Source organism: Phocoena phocoena, chromosome 5 (genome assembly GCF_963924675.1).
Source record: "Phocoena phocoena chromosome 5, mPhoPho1.1, whole genome shotgun sequence".
Taxonomy (NCBI): Eukaryota; Metazoa; Chordata; class Mammalia; order Artiodactyla; family Phocoenidae; genus Phocoena; species Phocoena phocoena.
This window is the reverse complement of record NC_089223.1, coordinates 45091464-45108536: the sequence shown is the minus strand read 5'-3', so window position 1 is coordinate 45108536 and position 17073 is coordinate 45091464. Positions and strand designations below refer to the sequence as shown.

The 17073-nt window shown below is 34.3% G+C and overlaps 1 protein-coding gene across 4 annotated transcripts in view; it reads right to left on the bottom strand.

Annotated features, from left to right (window-relative positions):
- The window catches only part of CNOT6L (CCR4-NOT transcription complex subunit 6 like), a 111723-nt gene that overhangs the window by 14066 nt on the left and 80584 nt on the right, over positions 1 to 17073 (bottom strand). For 3 of the 4 annotated variants that reach the window (XM_065877591.1, XM_065877593.1, XM_065877592.1), the window contains 3 exons: positions 12675 to 12743; positions 9852 to 10009; positions 8357 to 8511 (listed from right to left, as the gene is read on the bottom strand). In XM_065877591.1, coding sequence (XP_065733663.1) covers positions 8357 to 8511; positions 9852 to 10009; positions 12675 to 12743 — 382 coding nt within the window. Of the gene's footprint in view, positions 1 to 8356; positions 8525 to 9840; positions 10010 to 12674; positions 12744 to 17073 lie in introns of all 4 variants that reach the window. The other variant, XM_065877590.1, reaches the window with a different exon arrangement.

Sequence of the window (17073 nt, the reverse complement as noted above, 5' to 3'; positions counted from 1 at the left end):
ACAAGTGGTAAATAACTGACTTTGAACTCAGAAAAAGCAAGCAGGCAAAAACTCAATTCAGAGGTCTGCAACAAGTCAACTAAGCAGCATATCAGGAACATGTTATCAATTTCCAAAGTGTTAAAATTTGATATTTGAAACATCTGAGTGAACATGTTATTTTTAAATTACAGTTTAATTATTTGTATTTAATTTTTGAAATATCTTGTAAATATTAACTCTTAAGGCTTATTTATAGGAACCTAGGTTTCTGTAGGAAAGTTTGAAAATCCTATTTGTTATATTTTTAATATTGGAATATTTTTCTTCTACCAAAGTCAGGCTATTATTTGGTAGGGGTTCTAATAATTAGATATTCGCCCCCCCATATCTAATATCTAATTATTAGAACTAATATATCTAATGATTAGAATTGTCTAATTATTAGAACTGTCTTCCCTAACTAAAATTTGTTTCCCTGTATCTTTCTTCCATCAAAACTAGATCTACATCATTTCTTTACAGGAATATGGAATTTCTTTTCCATTTGACACTACTTTAAATATCATCCCCAAGTCTTCTCCAGAAAAGAAATCATCAATTCTTTATATGATATATGGTGTAAAACAGTTGTTCATTTGAAAAACTCAAGTTCACCCAAAGGTGCAGTACCTAGAACTGGGCAAAAATGAACTACTGCCTTCCTCATTTTGGACTGTATTTTTGTTAATAAAGACTGAAATTGCACTTGGGGACAGCCATGCTATTTATAAGCCAAATAAGTACTAATATATATCTAAAACTTTCTGGTTCTTTTAGCTCTTAAACCAGGTCCCTTCAGTCCTGCATTTATAGATGCTTAAAAACAAACAAGTGAAAAAATGATTTTATTAAGTTACATGTTTATTATAGAGATTTGGGGATGAGTTAAAAATATAAAGAAAATTTCAAGTCACTTGCAATCTAACACCCCCATCAATAAGTCAATATATTTCCCCAGACTTTTCTCCATGCACGTGCACACAAACATTTTTTATACAATTAGAATAATACTCTAGGTCTATATTAATGAACATTCTACCATGGATGTTTCCCTATAAAATACTATATGTTTCAAAAATCAATTTTTATGGTTGCATTATAGTCCACTATACAGATTCACCATAATTGAACTATTCTGTGTTGGACATTTACTTCTGATATGAGCTATTATAACTAATGCCGTTAGTTATCGTAATTAACATTTAGTTTAGTAATGAACTTTTTTGCATATAAATATTCTTCTGTGCTCTCAAATAATTTTACCTCTTCCTCTTTTCTTTCCTTTAATAATCTAAGAGTAGCAGACTTTATTTCTGTTGAGTATCATTTCATGAGCTTCTGCCCATTAGTTCACCCATTCAGATATTAAGGGTACTGGGAAACTACATTCTGTTTTTCCAAAAGATTAAATATCCCTGCCAGCTTTTCAGTTTTTATAAATTTTACATGTATATATATGTCTTCTCTTAAATAATCAAAATTCTCAATAGGACAGTACAAATAATAATAATAAAAAAATAAGGGGTCCGTTATTGAGGATCCACTTTGTATCAAGACCTGTGACAGGTACTTCATACGTATTAGTCCTAAAATTTGTTAAAACTTTGCAAAGGGGTGGACATGAAGAGATGCTGCCCAGATTCCTCATCAATCCTTCAGGAATTGCTCCAGTTGCAGAGAGCTGCCTCACCAAGGTCAAGTACTTCTGGGAGTGGCACCTATCCAATTACAGATCAAAAGCAAAAGATAAAGGTCTGGGAATTTTGGTCCCTCCTGGGTTAACTCTCACAGGCCATTTCAGCTCTAAAGCTACAGGGTGGGGTCAGCTGAGGCTGTCGGGGTCTGCAACACAGCTCTACTCTCTAGGCTAATTTCTGCTTTTTCCCCTTCCTTTCCACAGCTGTTGATCCTTAATAAACTCCTAAACACCAAAGTAACTTGGAGTCTTCTTTCTGGAGAACTCAAATTGCAACAGACAGTATTACTATTACCATTACAAAGATGAGGAAAACTGAGGCTCGCCAATTTTTTGAAAAATGAAGTGGTTTATTTGTCCCCAGTATATTAGGACTTTTCCTATACACCAATATTCATGCCATCTATTGGGTTGGCCACAAAGTCCGTTCGAGTTTTTCTGTAACATTTTATGGAAAAAACCCGAACGAACTTTGTGGCCAACACAATACTCCTCTAATCATACTTTGGCAAGATATTTTAATACTATGGGGACATGGGAGATAATGATATTGATATGGAAACCTAACTAGTTAAGGCACTTTAGTGACTCTCTTGGCTTACCAATCTCTTCTTGGTTTGCCAATCTCCTCCTTACCTGGTCTTAGTCTTTCCACTTTGAAAATAATTCTCCTCAACAGAGACCATGAAAGCAACATAGAAGTTGCACACCCCTGGTTTTTTCTTGATCGTCAATTAGTGATGGCACAAGCCACACAGGTATACCCCTTTACAGTGCACATGTTACTTAAAATATCCTCCTCGTTGCCTTAACACTTTCACCCAATTTTCCCTTTTTCTTAATTTTCATGGCAAAGAACATAGGTTCATGAACTCTTTTTTTTCAATACATACTTGGTTATTGACTTTTTTAATCAAAAACAACAACAACAAAAAAAAAAACCCAAAACAAAAAACACTCCTTTTAAAACGAATCCTGAACAATTACCCTACCCGGTCATTAGATGCCTCCAACTACCCCTCCAACTTTCTTCCTCATTGTTAGTATAATTTATAATTGTATTGCCCTAGTTTTGACTTTTGAAACTTCCCAATCTTCTTGAGGTATCTGCTTTATAATGTCTTTGGTTTCAAAAAGTTCAGAAAAATAAAACCAGTTTTCCTAAATAGAGCACATGTCATTATAACTTACACCTCCCTCCTTGGGGCTTAGAGATACTAAAAGGGTCAGAGTTAGATGCTCAATTTTATTATTTCAGCTTCACCAGTAGTTGAAGAACCAAAGAGATAGTTGAGAAGTAAGGAAAAGAAAATTCCTTCTTTCCAGTGAGAATTAAATAAGAGCATAGATATACTTCTTGAACCATAAGAACTTTTCAGGGACTCTGCCTTTAGAAAATGAGATTTCTAGGACCAGAATAGGGAGTTATAATCTCCTATAACTTATCTTGTGTTTGTGTTTATTTTATACTATATTTATAATACATTTATAAAATAGTAAGAAATAGTTATCCATATTCTATCCATACTACTTTAGAACAATACTACTTCTTACTTTCTCCCCTCCTACCTACAACCAAATAACCTTCACTCTGCTTCTACTTTCTGTTAACTACGACCCTTTCTGATCACATTAAACTCACTCTTAAACCTAAACCAAATAGAAGTTTTTATTGTATATTCAGCATAAGATGCTATAAAATGTGTTCTTAGGTCCTTTCAAGTAATCATGGGAGTGCCAGAAAACAATTTGCTAGAAAAGGTAAGCTTAGAGAGTGAGATAAATAGGGAAGATAAGAGGATATTCACCATCCTACCTATATTTGTACAACTCTTTTAACCACTAAAAGCACTTTCACATTCTTGATCATTTTAGCCCCATAAGAAACCTCTGAAGTTAGGCAGAACAGTTATTATCATCCATACTGGAAAGGTAAAGGAAACTGGCATAAAGCAATAATTTTATGTTTCAGATTAAATTAATGGGAAAGCTAACACTGGAAACCAGAAACCACAATCTCAGATTTTAAAATTCTAAACACAACCACCACCTATGACAGAAAAAAACAGTAACTGAGAAACTATAGTAAGACAGGATTATCACAATAGGTCATTTTGGGACAAAACTATAACCTCTGAATGACCTCTTCTCAACCACAAAGCCACCTGTCGTAACATAGAAGGAAAAACAAGGACTTGGCCTTACCTGGTACCTCTGAGACAAACAGCAGAGGCAATACAGTAAGGACTAAGCACCATGACAACCTAGTTCCCAGTCCTATTGGAAGAGACTGCCTCTTCACAGTGTAATGGTCACACTGTTCTACAACTGCTGTTTTCATCTTTCCCTTTCTCACTGATTTGAAACAAAGCATTATCAGATCAGAATTGCTAACCTCAGGAAAAGCAAGTAAGTCTAGATCTGGTTTCAGCTCCATTTTTCAACATTTTGGATTTCTTCAAATTGCGTATCGGGCTCCAAGACTCCATTTCTACTAACTGTTTAGTCTATAGGATAAAACATGGGAAAGAGAAACTTTCTGACTCTAAAAAACTTATCTATAGTAACAGTCTCTTCTTACACACACACACACAAAATACAGACCTATATGTATATGTCTGTTTTATAAAATATTTTGCACTGAAGAAAACACTTATTAAGATAAAGGACAAAGAAAAGGTGATTTCTGGCATCTTATCAACCCAAATTTCTATTTTCTGGTATCTTTATGCACCTAATTACCCCAAAAATGATGTTCATAATGACCAAAAGGTGCTACCAAATCTTGAAGTGCCTTCTGAATCCCCAAAGATTAAACTAGAATGTATACAATATAAAGTATAATGTATACAATATAAAATATAGGGGTTGGGCTTCCCTGGCGGCGCAGTGGTCGAGAGTCCGCCTGCCGATGCAGGGGACATGGGTTCGTGCCCCGGTCCGGGAAGATCCCACATGCCGCGGAGCGGCTGGGCCCGTGAGCCATGGCCACTGAGCCTGCGCGTCCGGAGCCTGCGCGTCCGTGCTCCGCAACGGGAGAGGCCACAGCAGTGAGAGGCCCGCGTACAGCAAAAACAAAAACAAAAAAACAATATAAAATATAATGTATTCTAATTCTCTGAATATTGGTCTGTGTCCCAGCCATTACTAAGCAATATACTATCCTTCCATCATGATGGATAAGAGATTTTTATTATAATATTTTGCTAAAAATAGTGATTATTATAGTTTCCATTTATTGTTACCCATTCTGTACCACTGTTTTCCATGAAGGGAAAAAAATTTCATCAATGAAGATGAGAAATTATCTGATACTCTGGTTTTAGAAGATTAAGACCTTGAGAATGAGTAGAGAGAATTGAAGCACTCTTCTACAGCTATCTTTTAGCTGTTAGTCTTGTAAATCATATAAATTCTCTTACAAGGTAATACACAAATATGTACAAATGAGAAAATAAGCCCAGAAAGGGTAAGTGACTCATTCAAGATTATACAGCTACATAAGCAGGAGAACCACCTGGCTTCCAAACAGTCTTTTCTTTGCACTGCATCATTTCTCCAATCTGAAGAAGGAGTAGAAGAAATGCAGCATAGTATACTTTGCGTTAAATTCCAAATAGTTTGGCATTGGACAGATAACATGACATCAGCAAGTTATCTGGCACTGTTCAAAACAGGTGGAATTTAACAACATATCACACTCAAGGTCTTCATCTGTTGCTGGATCCATGTTACTATTTAGGCAAAAAGTTGAAGAAGGAAAGAAATGCAAATGATGCATCGAAGTATTTCCTATGTATTTATCTCTTAACTAATTTACAGCATTTTTAGTAATTCAAGTATCAGTTTTCAAATACTTGGCTGTTTAAAGTTTCCTAGACAATTGTTAGTTCAAAATCTTAGTTACCTCTAGTAAATTATCAAGGCATTTTAGATTTTCCTCTCAAAACTGTAAAGGGAATGAAAAAAAGTTTATGTATTATCATCTTTCAGAAAGAAACAATGGCAAATGGAAAAACAGATTGATGTTACATGTCTCAATGTTATCAGCAATTCTTTTTTTAATTATGGTGTTTCAAGGAAATTTGTGCGTGAATACTGGTAACAAATATCAAATTCAAGGCAGTATTTCCCAAATGAGGTAACCTTTTAATAGGTACAAGTGATATTGGAAGCTGAAACAATAAGTCTAAAGATAAACAACAAGGACATACTATATAGCACAGGGAGCTATACTCAATATTTTGTAATAACCTATAGAAGAATCTGGAAAAATATATATATATGTAAAACGGAATCACTTTGCTACACACAACATTGTAAATCAACTATACTTCAATTTAAAAAAGTAATAAATATTAAAAAAAAAAAGAAATCTAAAGATGCAGTTTAGTACAGTGGTTAAAAGCATTGACTGTGAAGCCAGATAATCTCTATGTCTTGGTTTCCTCATCTATAAAAATGAGGAAATAGCTCTATTCCTACCTCTGAGGATTGCCTTAAAAATTAAATAAGATAATCAGTATAAATAAAAGAAAACGGGGGACATGTAAACACTATGAAAGTAATAGCTATTGTTATTCTAAAATTTGTTAAAAAAAAAAAATCAGCAACCCACTAGAAGAATTTAGCATATCCTGACCTCAAATACTTCAGGGCCCTGTACTAATTATTAAACAAATGAAAAATCTCTATTAAAAAGTCACAGAAAAGATATGAAAGTAGGTACAAATAAGTGAGAAGAAGGGGCTCAAATATCTTTCAAATTCACTTAATTCATTTACTTAAAATAACATGCCATGCTGGTAATAAATAGGCTTGTATCAATAAAAACATTGAAATGATTTGTTATAATAGGCACCAAACAGGAAAATAGTCACAGGCGTTTAGTAGATGATTCCCTATCTAATGTATCAAACCTAAGTTATTAACTACAGGATACAATCTCTATGAGAATCCATATATTTCAGTCTTCTACTGGAGGTTCCTTCAAATTTTCCACTGTAAAACTGGCAGTCTTTATGAGGCAAAAATATACTTCTCTCTTTTCCTCAGGATGATAACCAAAGGAATCTGCCTCTAACCATCTAGTCACTCAGCCAGCGTTCAAGAGATAGCCTTCTATGAAATAATGCCATTTGCAGCAACATGGATGGACTTAAAGGTTATCATACTAAGTGAAGTAAGTCAAAAAGAGAAAGACAAATACCATATGATATCACTTATATGTGGAATCTAAAATATGACACAAATGAACCTATCTATGAACAGAAATAGACTTACAGACATAGAGAACAGACTTGTGGTTGCCCAGGGAGAACGGAAAGGGGGAGGGGTAGTGGGGGAGAGATGGATTTGGAGTTTGGGGTTAGTAGATGCAAACTGTTATATATATAGAATGGATAAACAAGGTCCTACTGTACAGCACAGAGAACTATATTCAATATCCTGTGATAAACCATAATGAAAAAGAATATAAAAAAGAATGTATGTATGTATAACTGACTCACTTTAACTCAACTATACTTCAATAAAAATAAATAAAAATAAATAGATAAATAAGAATGAAATAAACAGTCACAAAATAAACTCTTCACAAACCAAAAAAAAAAAAAAAAAAGGGAGAGATAGCCTTCTAAGTGTGTTATGGCTCTGCACCCTCAAGTAGGAAATGCAGTTCCTGAATCCAATGCACACAACATCATAAACCCAGTAAGAGAGAAATACTAATATTGCAAAGGATTACAGAAACAGAGAAATATGACAATAATATAAATATTTCCAGGACACTTAATGATTTATGAAGTACCTACCCATTCATTATCTCCTTTAATTCTTGTCGCTAACTCTGAACAGATAATCTTTTCCATTTTAAACTCAAGAATACTAAAAGCACAGAGGTCTCTACAAGATTGTTCATGTATTTTAATAAGCAGTCATCATCTTATCTTTGACTGTATTTTCATCAACTATATTACAGCCCTGAAAAAACAAAGGTCATGTTTTCTGTTTTCCATTGCAGGTCATGACCGCTTTCCATTGTCCTGTCTCAGTCAATCCTTTAACTCCCTACCTCCATAAGCTCTGTGCGTGTCCTCCCTTATCTATCCTTGCATATCTCCACCTCATATATACCATATTAGATTGTGATTTTCCTACTAGAGCTCTGAGTGGGATAGAAACTGTATGTCTTTGAGACTATTGTGACTAGCACAGCATTTGTCACAAAGCAAATGCTCAGTAAACATTTAGTGAATGAATGACTAAATAAACATATAGAATGTTAATTTAAAAAGATGAAAAGTTCATAAAATGAACGATTCTGAAAAAGGTCAACTAGCAAAAAAAAATCTACTTTCTTTTTTACACAAAAACTAATATTTTACTTCATGAAAATATATACAGTATCATATTCAAGTATATACTCTTTAATATTTTTAATGTAATTTGGCAAAAGAAGCATAAAGAATAATACAGTAAACATTCTTATGTTCAATACACAGCCTAAGAAATAAAACATTACCAGTAGTTTTAAACTTTTATATTACCTGTCTATTTCAGGGTCAAACCAAAGACAATTTCAAATGTGTGGGAATTAAAGAAATAAGTACACTATTATGCTTCATTTCCTTAACTCACTTTTCTGTTTTGAAGAATATTGCACAACCATCCACATGCTTTCTCTCCTGCTCAGACATGATTTTGGCACGTGACTTTGGAGAAAAAAATCCATCATATCCACGCTCCTTCAATGCTGGCAGAAAGAGAGTGAAGTATTGCTCTGTTTCCACTTCCTGAGATGACAAAGAAACATAATCATTGACATGACAGAGGAAAACTAAGATATAAAAACGTGCAGCATTGTGAGTAAGGTGTGACCAAGTTAAAATACTTCACTTAAAAAATATTATCTAAGTACCTTACCTTATTGATAGCAGCCACCATTTGACAATGGCAGCTTTTTAAAACCTAAGAGAACCAGAAAATAAGGTGATTTTTCTCATGCTCACACAGGTAGTTGTTCCCAAGTCTCTTGACTCCCAATTTAGAATTCATTCCACTATACGTCACTTCCTCAACTGGTAAATGAACAACTGAAAGCTGGTCATATTATAGATTCGGTGGTATGGAATAGCAAATTTTATATTATAAAGAGGTAATTTTAAAAATTATTTCAAATTTCTCAACTGTGGTAGAAAGAAATGATACTCAAGAGTGAAAAGCTTAAGATCTACCAACAAAAAATTCTACTTAAGGAATTTTTAGGTACCTGAATACCAATAATCCAATGGTCTGTGTTAAAGTAGTAATTATTAAGTTAGACTCATAACATATTTTTAACAAATCTTTCCAAATGAAATAATCAAATGTGAAGATAATGATTTATGTATGCTAATGCTCATAACAACATGATTTTGTAACAGTGAAAACATAAACAGCCTGAATGTCCAACAGTAGGGAAAATGCTAAATCAATTAATATATATTCATATAATTGGCTTTGAGGAATTTTAGTAACATGGGTAGTGCATTAAGTGCAATAAACAAGGTACAAAATACATCAATGGTGTGATCTCTATTTTGAAAACATATCTGTACATATCTGTAAATAAATAGGCAAGTGAATTTTTTTTTAAGTGTACAAGAAATACTTCAGAAGTTTTAACCCAGCAACTATATTTGGGATATGGGATTAGGTGTTTTCCTCCATTATTCTTTTTTTTTTTTTTGCGGTACGCGGGCCTCTCACTGTTGTGGCCTCTCCCGTTGCGGAGCACAGGCTCCGGACGCGCAGGCTCAGTGGCCATGGCTCATGGACGCAGCCGCTCGGCGGCATGTGGGATCTCCCGGACCGGGGCACGAACCCGTGTCCCCTGCATCAGCAGGCGGACTCTCAACCACTGCGCCACCAGGGAAGCCCCCTCCATTATTCTTTATATTTTTTCAAAATTTCCAACTTCTCTAGAAGTTGTAGAAATATCTGAGGTGCTTATTAAAATTGTCCTTTTTTTTTAAGAGAGAAAATAATTGCTTTGGGTTTTCCTTCGAACACAGGAACTCTCCCAAAAGTAAGATCTTCTATAATTTTTAGGTTCACCTTTAAGTTAAAGACAATTTAGTTTCTATAGTGTTACCTGAAGACTAATGATATCTGCGTCACAGTTAACAATTTCTTCCATAATTCCCTTTTTCCTGTATTCCCAGTTTAATGCCCAGGATGGGCAATAGCCATATAGCTGCCGGGTGGCGTATTTATCACATAACACATTATAACACATAACCGTGAATGATGCTAAGAAGTGGGAGAAAAAAACAACAGACAAAAGGGAGAAAATTAGGCAATGTTTTCTAAAGCAATATCACATATACACCTACACAAGCACACATGCCACACAAACATACCCCAAATATCATCATCGTGAAATGCCTTGGGCAAGATTCCATTAAACTATACCTATAAAACTTCACTGGAATCCACCACATCAAAGTCCTTTTACCAGAATTAGACTAATACTTCATATATTTGTGATTTTTAGAATATTTTAATAAAAATTCGACTTTTAAATCAGAATGCCATTTTTTTGCACATAATTTACTGAGCAAGACTTTTCTCTATAAATGGAATAAAAGTAAATTTTAATTTTTCTCGTTAAAAGGTTCTAATTTCATTAACTTGTATTAACAAAATATCCATACTTAATACTTTTTTGGGCCTCTTAATGCTCTCACTGCTCTAAGCCAGAAGAATATGGACTATCAAAGTTCAGTCATAAGAGAATCCTTTTTTACCAAATCAAATGTTCATTTCTAAAACTAAATTCTCATTTTAAAATGCCTATATAAGGACTACAAGCAAACTAATAGAAAACGCAGCTTGTATCCCTGCTACTCAAAAATGTGCTCTAGGTACCAGCAGCATCAGTTATCACCTAGGAACTCAGTACTGAAGAATTTCCGCCTTCACAAAGACTTAATGAATTGGAACCTGCAATTTAACAAACTCCCCAGGTGATTCATATGCACATGCACACCAGTTTGAAAAGCCCTGATTTTTATCATTAATTCTCTATCCTGGCTGTCCATCAGAATCAGTTTGTAGAACTTTTTTTAAAAAATGCTGATACTCAGCGCCCTACTCCAGACTAATTAAGTTAGTATATTAGGATTTGGGTATTAATATTTTTAAACAGCTTCCCGGGTGATTATAATGGGCAGACACAGTTGAGAATCAAGTACTTAATAAAAGGTGAGGAATCCAAGAATGAAGTAATAACACTTGATTGAAGTTGATTCAAAGTCAGATGATGGGAAAGGTATTAAGAGAAACTTAGTTCAACGGTCCCCTGGAAATCTGACTGGTGGCCATTTTGTATATTGGTACCTCTTTTCACTATCTGGGATTAATTCTTACATAGTTTAATTACCATTATAGTTTTGTGGCTATAAATCACCCTTAACCATTGTTAGTTATTATACACATCTCCCTATGCATCAGAAAGGCATTTTTAATATCTTTTTTTTGTTTTTTTGTAGCACTGATTCTACTCACAGAAGTCAGACATCCCAAGAAAAATCCATAGTGGTTTTTCAAAAAGGAAAACCCAAGAACACATTACTTGAGAATTCAACAACTAATGAAAACTTGTTTCTGTTGTTCCTCTTCTTAATGGAAATGAAGGTATGTGATATTAGGAAAGATCTTCTTCAAGATTATGTTAACTCGTGCTCAGAAAGGGATTACTTTGAAGAACTAGAAAATGGTGTTTTTAATATCATTTTAATACCAGAAAGGGAACAATTAATTACACATTAAGGAAGGCTAAACACAAAATAAATCTGCCTAACTTAAGGCTTTGTAGAAAAACTGAGGTATTCATTTTACTCAGACCATCAAAGTGAATCCTGATAACAGAAGTGTTATTCTTGATAACACTGATACAGTACCTCTAGAACAGGCTGATACTATGGCTCCAGAGTGTGGTGGTTTTAAAATTATTACCTCTAGAAGATACAGAAATGTACTAATATGATAATATTTCTCAGTGTTATTAAAATATAAATAGAACCACGAACACATTACACTTCGCACATCTCCCGATACCTAAGCAAATGATTTTTTCTGAATCCTTCCACTTCTTACCTTAAATTAAAAAAAAAAAAAAAAAGACGGGCTTTATATTGTTGTAAAAGTACATAATAAATTCTGTGGTTTACTCTTTAAAATTAAGTATCAGTATTCAGTGATTGGTTTACCTTCATATTACAACAGTAAAATTTTCATTTTTAAAACAAAATTAGGTATCATGAAAACTATCACTTGTGATTAAGAAGAATATTAATTCGTAACAACTTATTTTAAGCAGAATTCCCAATCATAAAATGTCTAATGAGCAGTAAGAAGCCCTATAAATGTCAAATCATCATTGGTCTGCACCAAAAGATAAAGGTTTATATTTCCTACATTACTGCAGTTCTAGAAATGCTAAATCATATAATTAAACTGCTCAAATCTTCACCCTATATCATTTCTATACCCTTGGCCTGGTATCATATTTTGTTTCCAATACAGTAAATGGAACTCAGTCTAAATTATCCTTCTACAAAGCATTATCAGTCTACCCACTCAAGAAAGATAAAGTATCTAAGTAGTTTAAAATTTTTCAGAAGAAAATTCATTACTACTCATTTTTCTTAAATCACCAAACCCTATGTGAAGATGCCACCTGGAAAGCTCTATTACAAGAACTAATTTTAAAACCAAGAGCTGCATCATTGTGAAAGGTATGAGATCCCTGTACATAAGCCTTAGGGTAGACTTTTAAGTCTATTGATCAGTATTTTTAAACGCATCTACTCAGGGGAGGTAAAATGAAGGCCTGTCAATTTTATCACAAAGCCCAAATGGCATTTCAAGTATATCTGAAAAAAGTCAAGGAAGAATAAGAAAAACTATTTACCTGATGGCAGAATTTGGTCTCGTTCTTTTAATGTAATCCATGGCCTCGGAGGAAGCTGCTCTGGATGAACTGGAAAAAATGTATATTCTTTTAAACATATTTTCATGTCTTTCTAAAATCAGTATCATTTGCTTTGTAATGTCAAATCAGCTTCTGTTTTCTCTTCAGCTATAATGCCTCACAAACTGACTTAAAAATATAGTACTGAAATATAACGAAGATTTAGAAGCTGAAGGAAGTTGACGAAGAGTTCTGCATAAAACACGTAACTAATATCCAAAAAGAACATGAGGAAATTCAGTAGTGGCATTTATACTTACACCGTATTTATAAAAAAGTACCTATTTAAAACCTTAAGTAAGGTTGCTTCCATGTCCTGGCTATTGTAAATAGTGCGCAGTGAACATTGTGGTACATGACTCTTTGAATTATGGTTTTCTCAGGGTATATGCCCAGTAGTGGGATTGCTGGGTTATATGGTAGTTCTGTTTTTAGTTTTTTAAGGAACCTCCATACTGTTCTCCATAGCGGCTGTATCAATTTACATTCCCACAAACACTGCAAGAGGGTTCCCTTTTCTCCACATCCTCTCCAGCATTTATTGTTTGTAGACTTTCTGATGATGGCCATTCTGACTGGTGTGAGGTGATACCTCATTGTAGTTTTGATTTGCATTTCTCTAATGACTAGTGATGTTGAGCATCCTTTCATGTGTTCGTTGACAATCTGTGTATCTTCTTTGGAGAAATGTCTATTTAGGTCTTCTGCCCATTTTTGGATTGGGTTGTTTGTTTTTTTGATATTGAGCTGCATGAGCTGCTTGTAAATTTTGGAGATTAATCCTTTGTCAGTTGCTTGTTTGCAAATATTTTCTCCCATTCCGAGGGTTTTCTTTTGGTCTTGTTTATGGTTTCCTTTGCTATGCAAAAGCTTTTAAGTTTCATTAGGTCCCATTTGTTTATTTTTATTTTTATTTCCATTTCCCCAGGAGGTGGGTCAAAAAGGATCTTGCTGTGATTTATGTCACAGAGTGTTCTGCCTATGTTTTCCTCTAGGAGTTTTATAGTGTCTAAAGGCAGGACAGGAATAAAGACGCAGACACAGAGAATGCAGTTGAGGACACGGGGAGGGGGAAGGGTAAGCTGGGATGAAATGAGAGAGTAGCACTGACATGTATACACTACCAAATGTAAAACAGATAGCTAGTGGGAAGCAGCTGCATCGCACAGGGAGATCAGCTGGGTGCTTTGTGACCACCTAGAGGGGTGGGATAAGGAGGGTGGGAGGGAGACGCAAAAGGGAGGGGACATGGGGATATATGTACACGTATAGCTGATTCACTTTGTTATACAGCAGAAACTAACACAACATTGTAAAGCAATTATACTCCAATAAAGATGTTAAAAAAACAAAAACTTAAGTAAGGTGTTATGTCTTAATTACACATATAAATTGTGTTGACCCAGCTTTGTTCCCAGCTGGTAAATCAAAGCTATGTGAAGTTTCAACACACTGACGAACAAAATATTCAAATATTTAAAAAAAAAAAAAAAATGCATGCATAATAAAAATTACTGAATTTTCTAACAGGGCTTTCATTTCCTAATTTTACTCTTTCTCTCTTTCATAATGTCAATGCAAAGCAAGAGGTTAGAGCTACATTATACAGAAAAAAGGAAGGCACTGGTTAAACATTAACTGCTCAGATATGATTGTCAATACTATGGAACTAAATGTTACCAAACTATCAGATGAAAGAAAATTCCTAAATTAAGATTTAACTTCCTCTTTTTCTTCTCCCTTTTAAACACATTTGCAGTTACAGAACAATTTGATTAGAGTTTACAGATTTACCCAGGGAATCAGTGGATAAGAAATGTATTCCTTTAAAACAAAAACACTCCATCATCATCCAGCCATAGAAATTTTGACCACAGTATCCAAGACCTTTAAAAAAGTTTAACGTTACTAATCATTTTGATGTGCTGAAGTCTACCTAAAGGATGCCTGTTTTAGCAGCCATGCTTTTCACAAAGTGAAATGAACGTTATTTTGCACAGTCCATATGAAGGTCATCATAAGATGACAAACAAACCATCCAGCTGGTTCAACACACTGAATCCTGGAAAATAATCATGCCTGCTAGGAGTGCCATGCCAGAATCTTGGCAACCATCTCAAAAAATGGAAAGCTCATTATGTAAATATAATGAAGAGTAAACAAGGAACTTTTTAGCTGCTGGGATCCTTATTAGCAAATAGTTAAACATTCAGAAAGCACAAAAGATATCAAAATAAGACAAGTAAGGTGATGTCAACATTGTGACGCTTCCCATATCTTAACTGATACAGCACAATATATCAGTGTAAGTAAAACGTATAATATTCCCCAACAACAACCAAAGAACAAAAACATAGGAAAAGATACTCTATCTCACCAGTAACCAGGAAACATTAAAAAATGAGATAGCATGTCTTTATCCAAATTGACAAAAAAAAATTTTAAGTTTACTAACATCAGGGTTGGTGAAGGGGATAAGAAACAGATACTTGCATGTACAACTGGTAGGAATACAAATTGGTACAGCTCTCTAGGAAGACAAACTGGCTTCATCTTTTAAAATTTAAAACATTCATGTCCCTGTGACCCAGCAATTCTATTTCTTGGGATCAGCCCTATCTGCTTAAAGCAGCATTCAAATAGATATTCATTATGCCACTGTTTGTAACAGCAAAAGCAATGGTAAATGGTTATTATCCATCTCACAGAAGTCTATGCAACCGTTTAAAAGAAAAAAGATACATGTGTGCTAAAGTGGAAAGGTATATAAGAAATACTGTTGAGTGAGAAAAAAGTAGAAAAATATATATGATACATTTTAATTAAATAATAAGATACATTATAATAATAGGATATATTTTATTAGAAAAAAATTTAAAACACACATGCAAAATAATACCATAAAACTTCTACTGGTATAATTTTTATATGTCATGTCTATAGACATGCCTACAAGGATACACACCCAACTTACAAGTGTGTTTACTTACACGGAAGGGACTGGAATTAAAGGTAGTGGTCAAAGGAAAATCTAGTCTTAACCGGAATTTAAGTATTTCTTACAAGGAGAATAATATATCCATGTGTGGCACATACTTAAAATTGACTTTTTTCAAAGATAAAATTGCATAGCCGATGATATGACAAAGGAGAGGAATACAGAGTTATATGGGCCAACTATCAAATCAGATAAAGACTGTTTAACAGATAAATCTATATGGTCCTAGACACAGCACAAGGATTTGGATCAAAATTGAAGATAAGTCTATTCTCATTATGAAGAGAAGAACAGCAGTTGACATCTTGATACGTCTTTCAGCATCATACCCATAATGTGATAAAAACAATTCTCCCATTTTTATCTCCCACACATGCCACACTAAGTGCGAGACAGCCCTGAAGCCACCAGGAATAGACCCAGGGTGGCGAGGCATGCAAGCAAAGTTCTGATTTCCCACACCTCCCAGTGGCTGGCAGCACTGGGCCTGGTCTCCCCACAGAGAGGGTGCCAGCTGAGCCTGGGAGGACCAACAGAACCCACATGCTAAACCTAAATTGGCTGCCTGCTATTGAGGTTTTTAAAAGGTCATTAATCTCCTAACAGAATATTCAAACTATCCGGGGCACAACTGAAAATCACTGGTCATACCAAAGACCAGGAAAATCACAACTTAAGTGAGAAAAGACTACCAACAGACAACAACACAGAGATGATTCAGATGTTGAAATTATCTGACAGAAATTTTAGAGCAGCTATCATAGAGCTGCTCCGAAAAGTAATTACAAATTCTCTTGAAAACTGAGAAAACAGAAAACCCAAGGAAAGGAGTGGAAGGGCACAATAATAATAACCAAAGATAAAATGATTGAATTTGAGAACAAATCAAGAGAATTTACTCAATAGGAACAATAAAAAGAAAACTGAAAAAAAAAAATGAACAGAGCTTGAGAAACCTGTGGGACTATAACAGAAGATCTAAGATTCATATCATCAGAGTTCAGAAAGAGAATGTAGACTTAAAAGTATTCTAAGAGATAATGACTAAAAACTCTCAAATTTAATAAAAACATAAATCTACAAGTTTAAGAAGATGTGCAAACTTCAAACAATAAAACCAAAGTAAGCCACACCAAACCACATCATAATGAAACTGCTAAAACTTAAAGACAAAAACCTCAGAGAAATGACACATTACCTAAAGGGGAACAATATGTTTCTTTTCTAAAACCATGGTGCCAGAGGAAGTGATAAAGTGCTAAAAGAAAAGAACTGTCAACCTCAAATTCTGTATCCAGCGGAACTTTCCTTCATAAATCAAGGAAAAATAAAGATGTTATC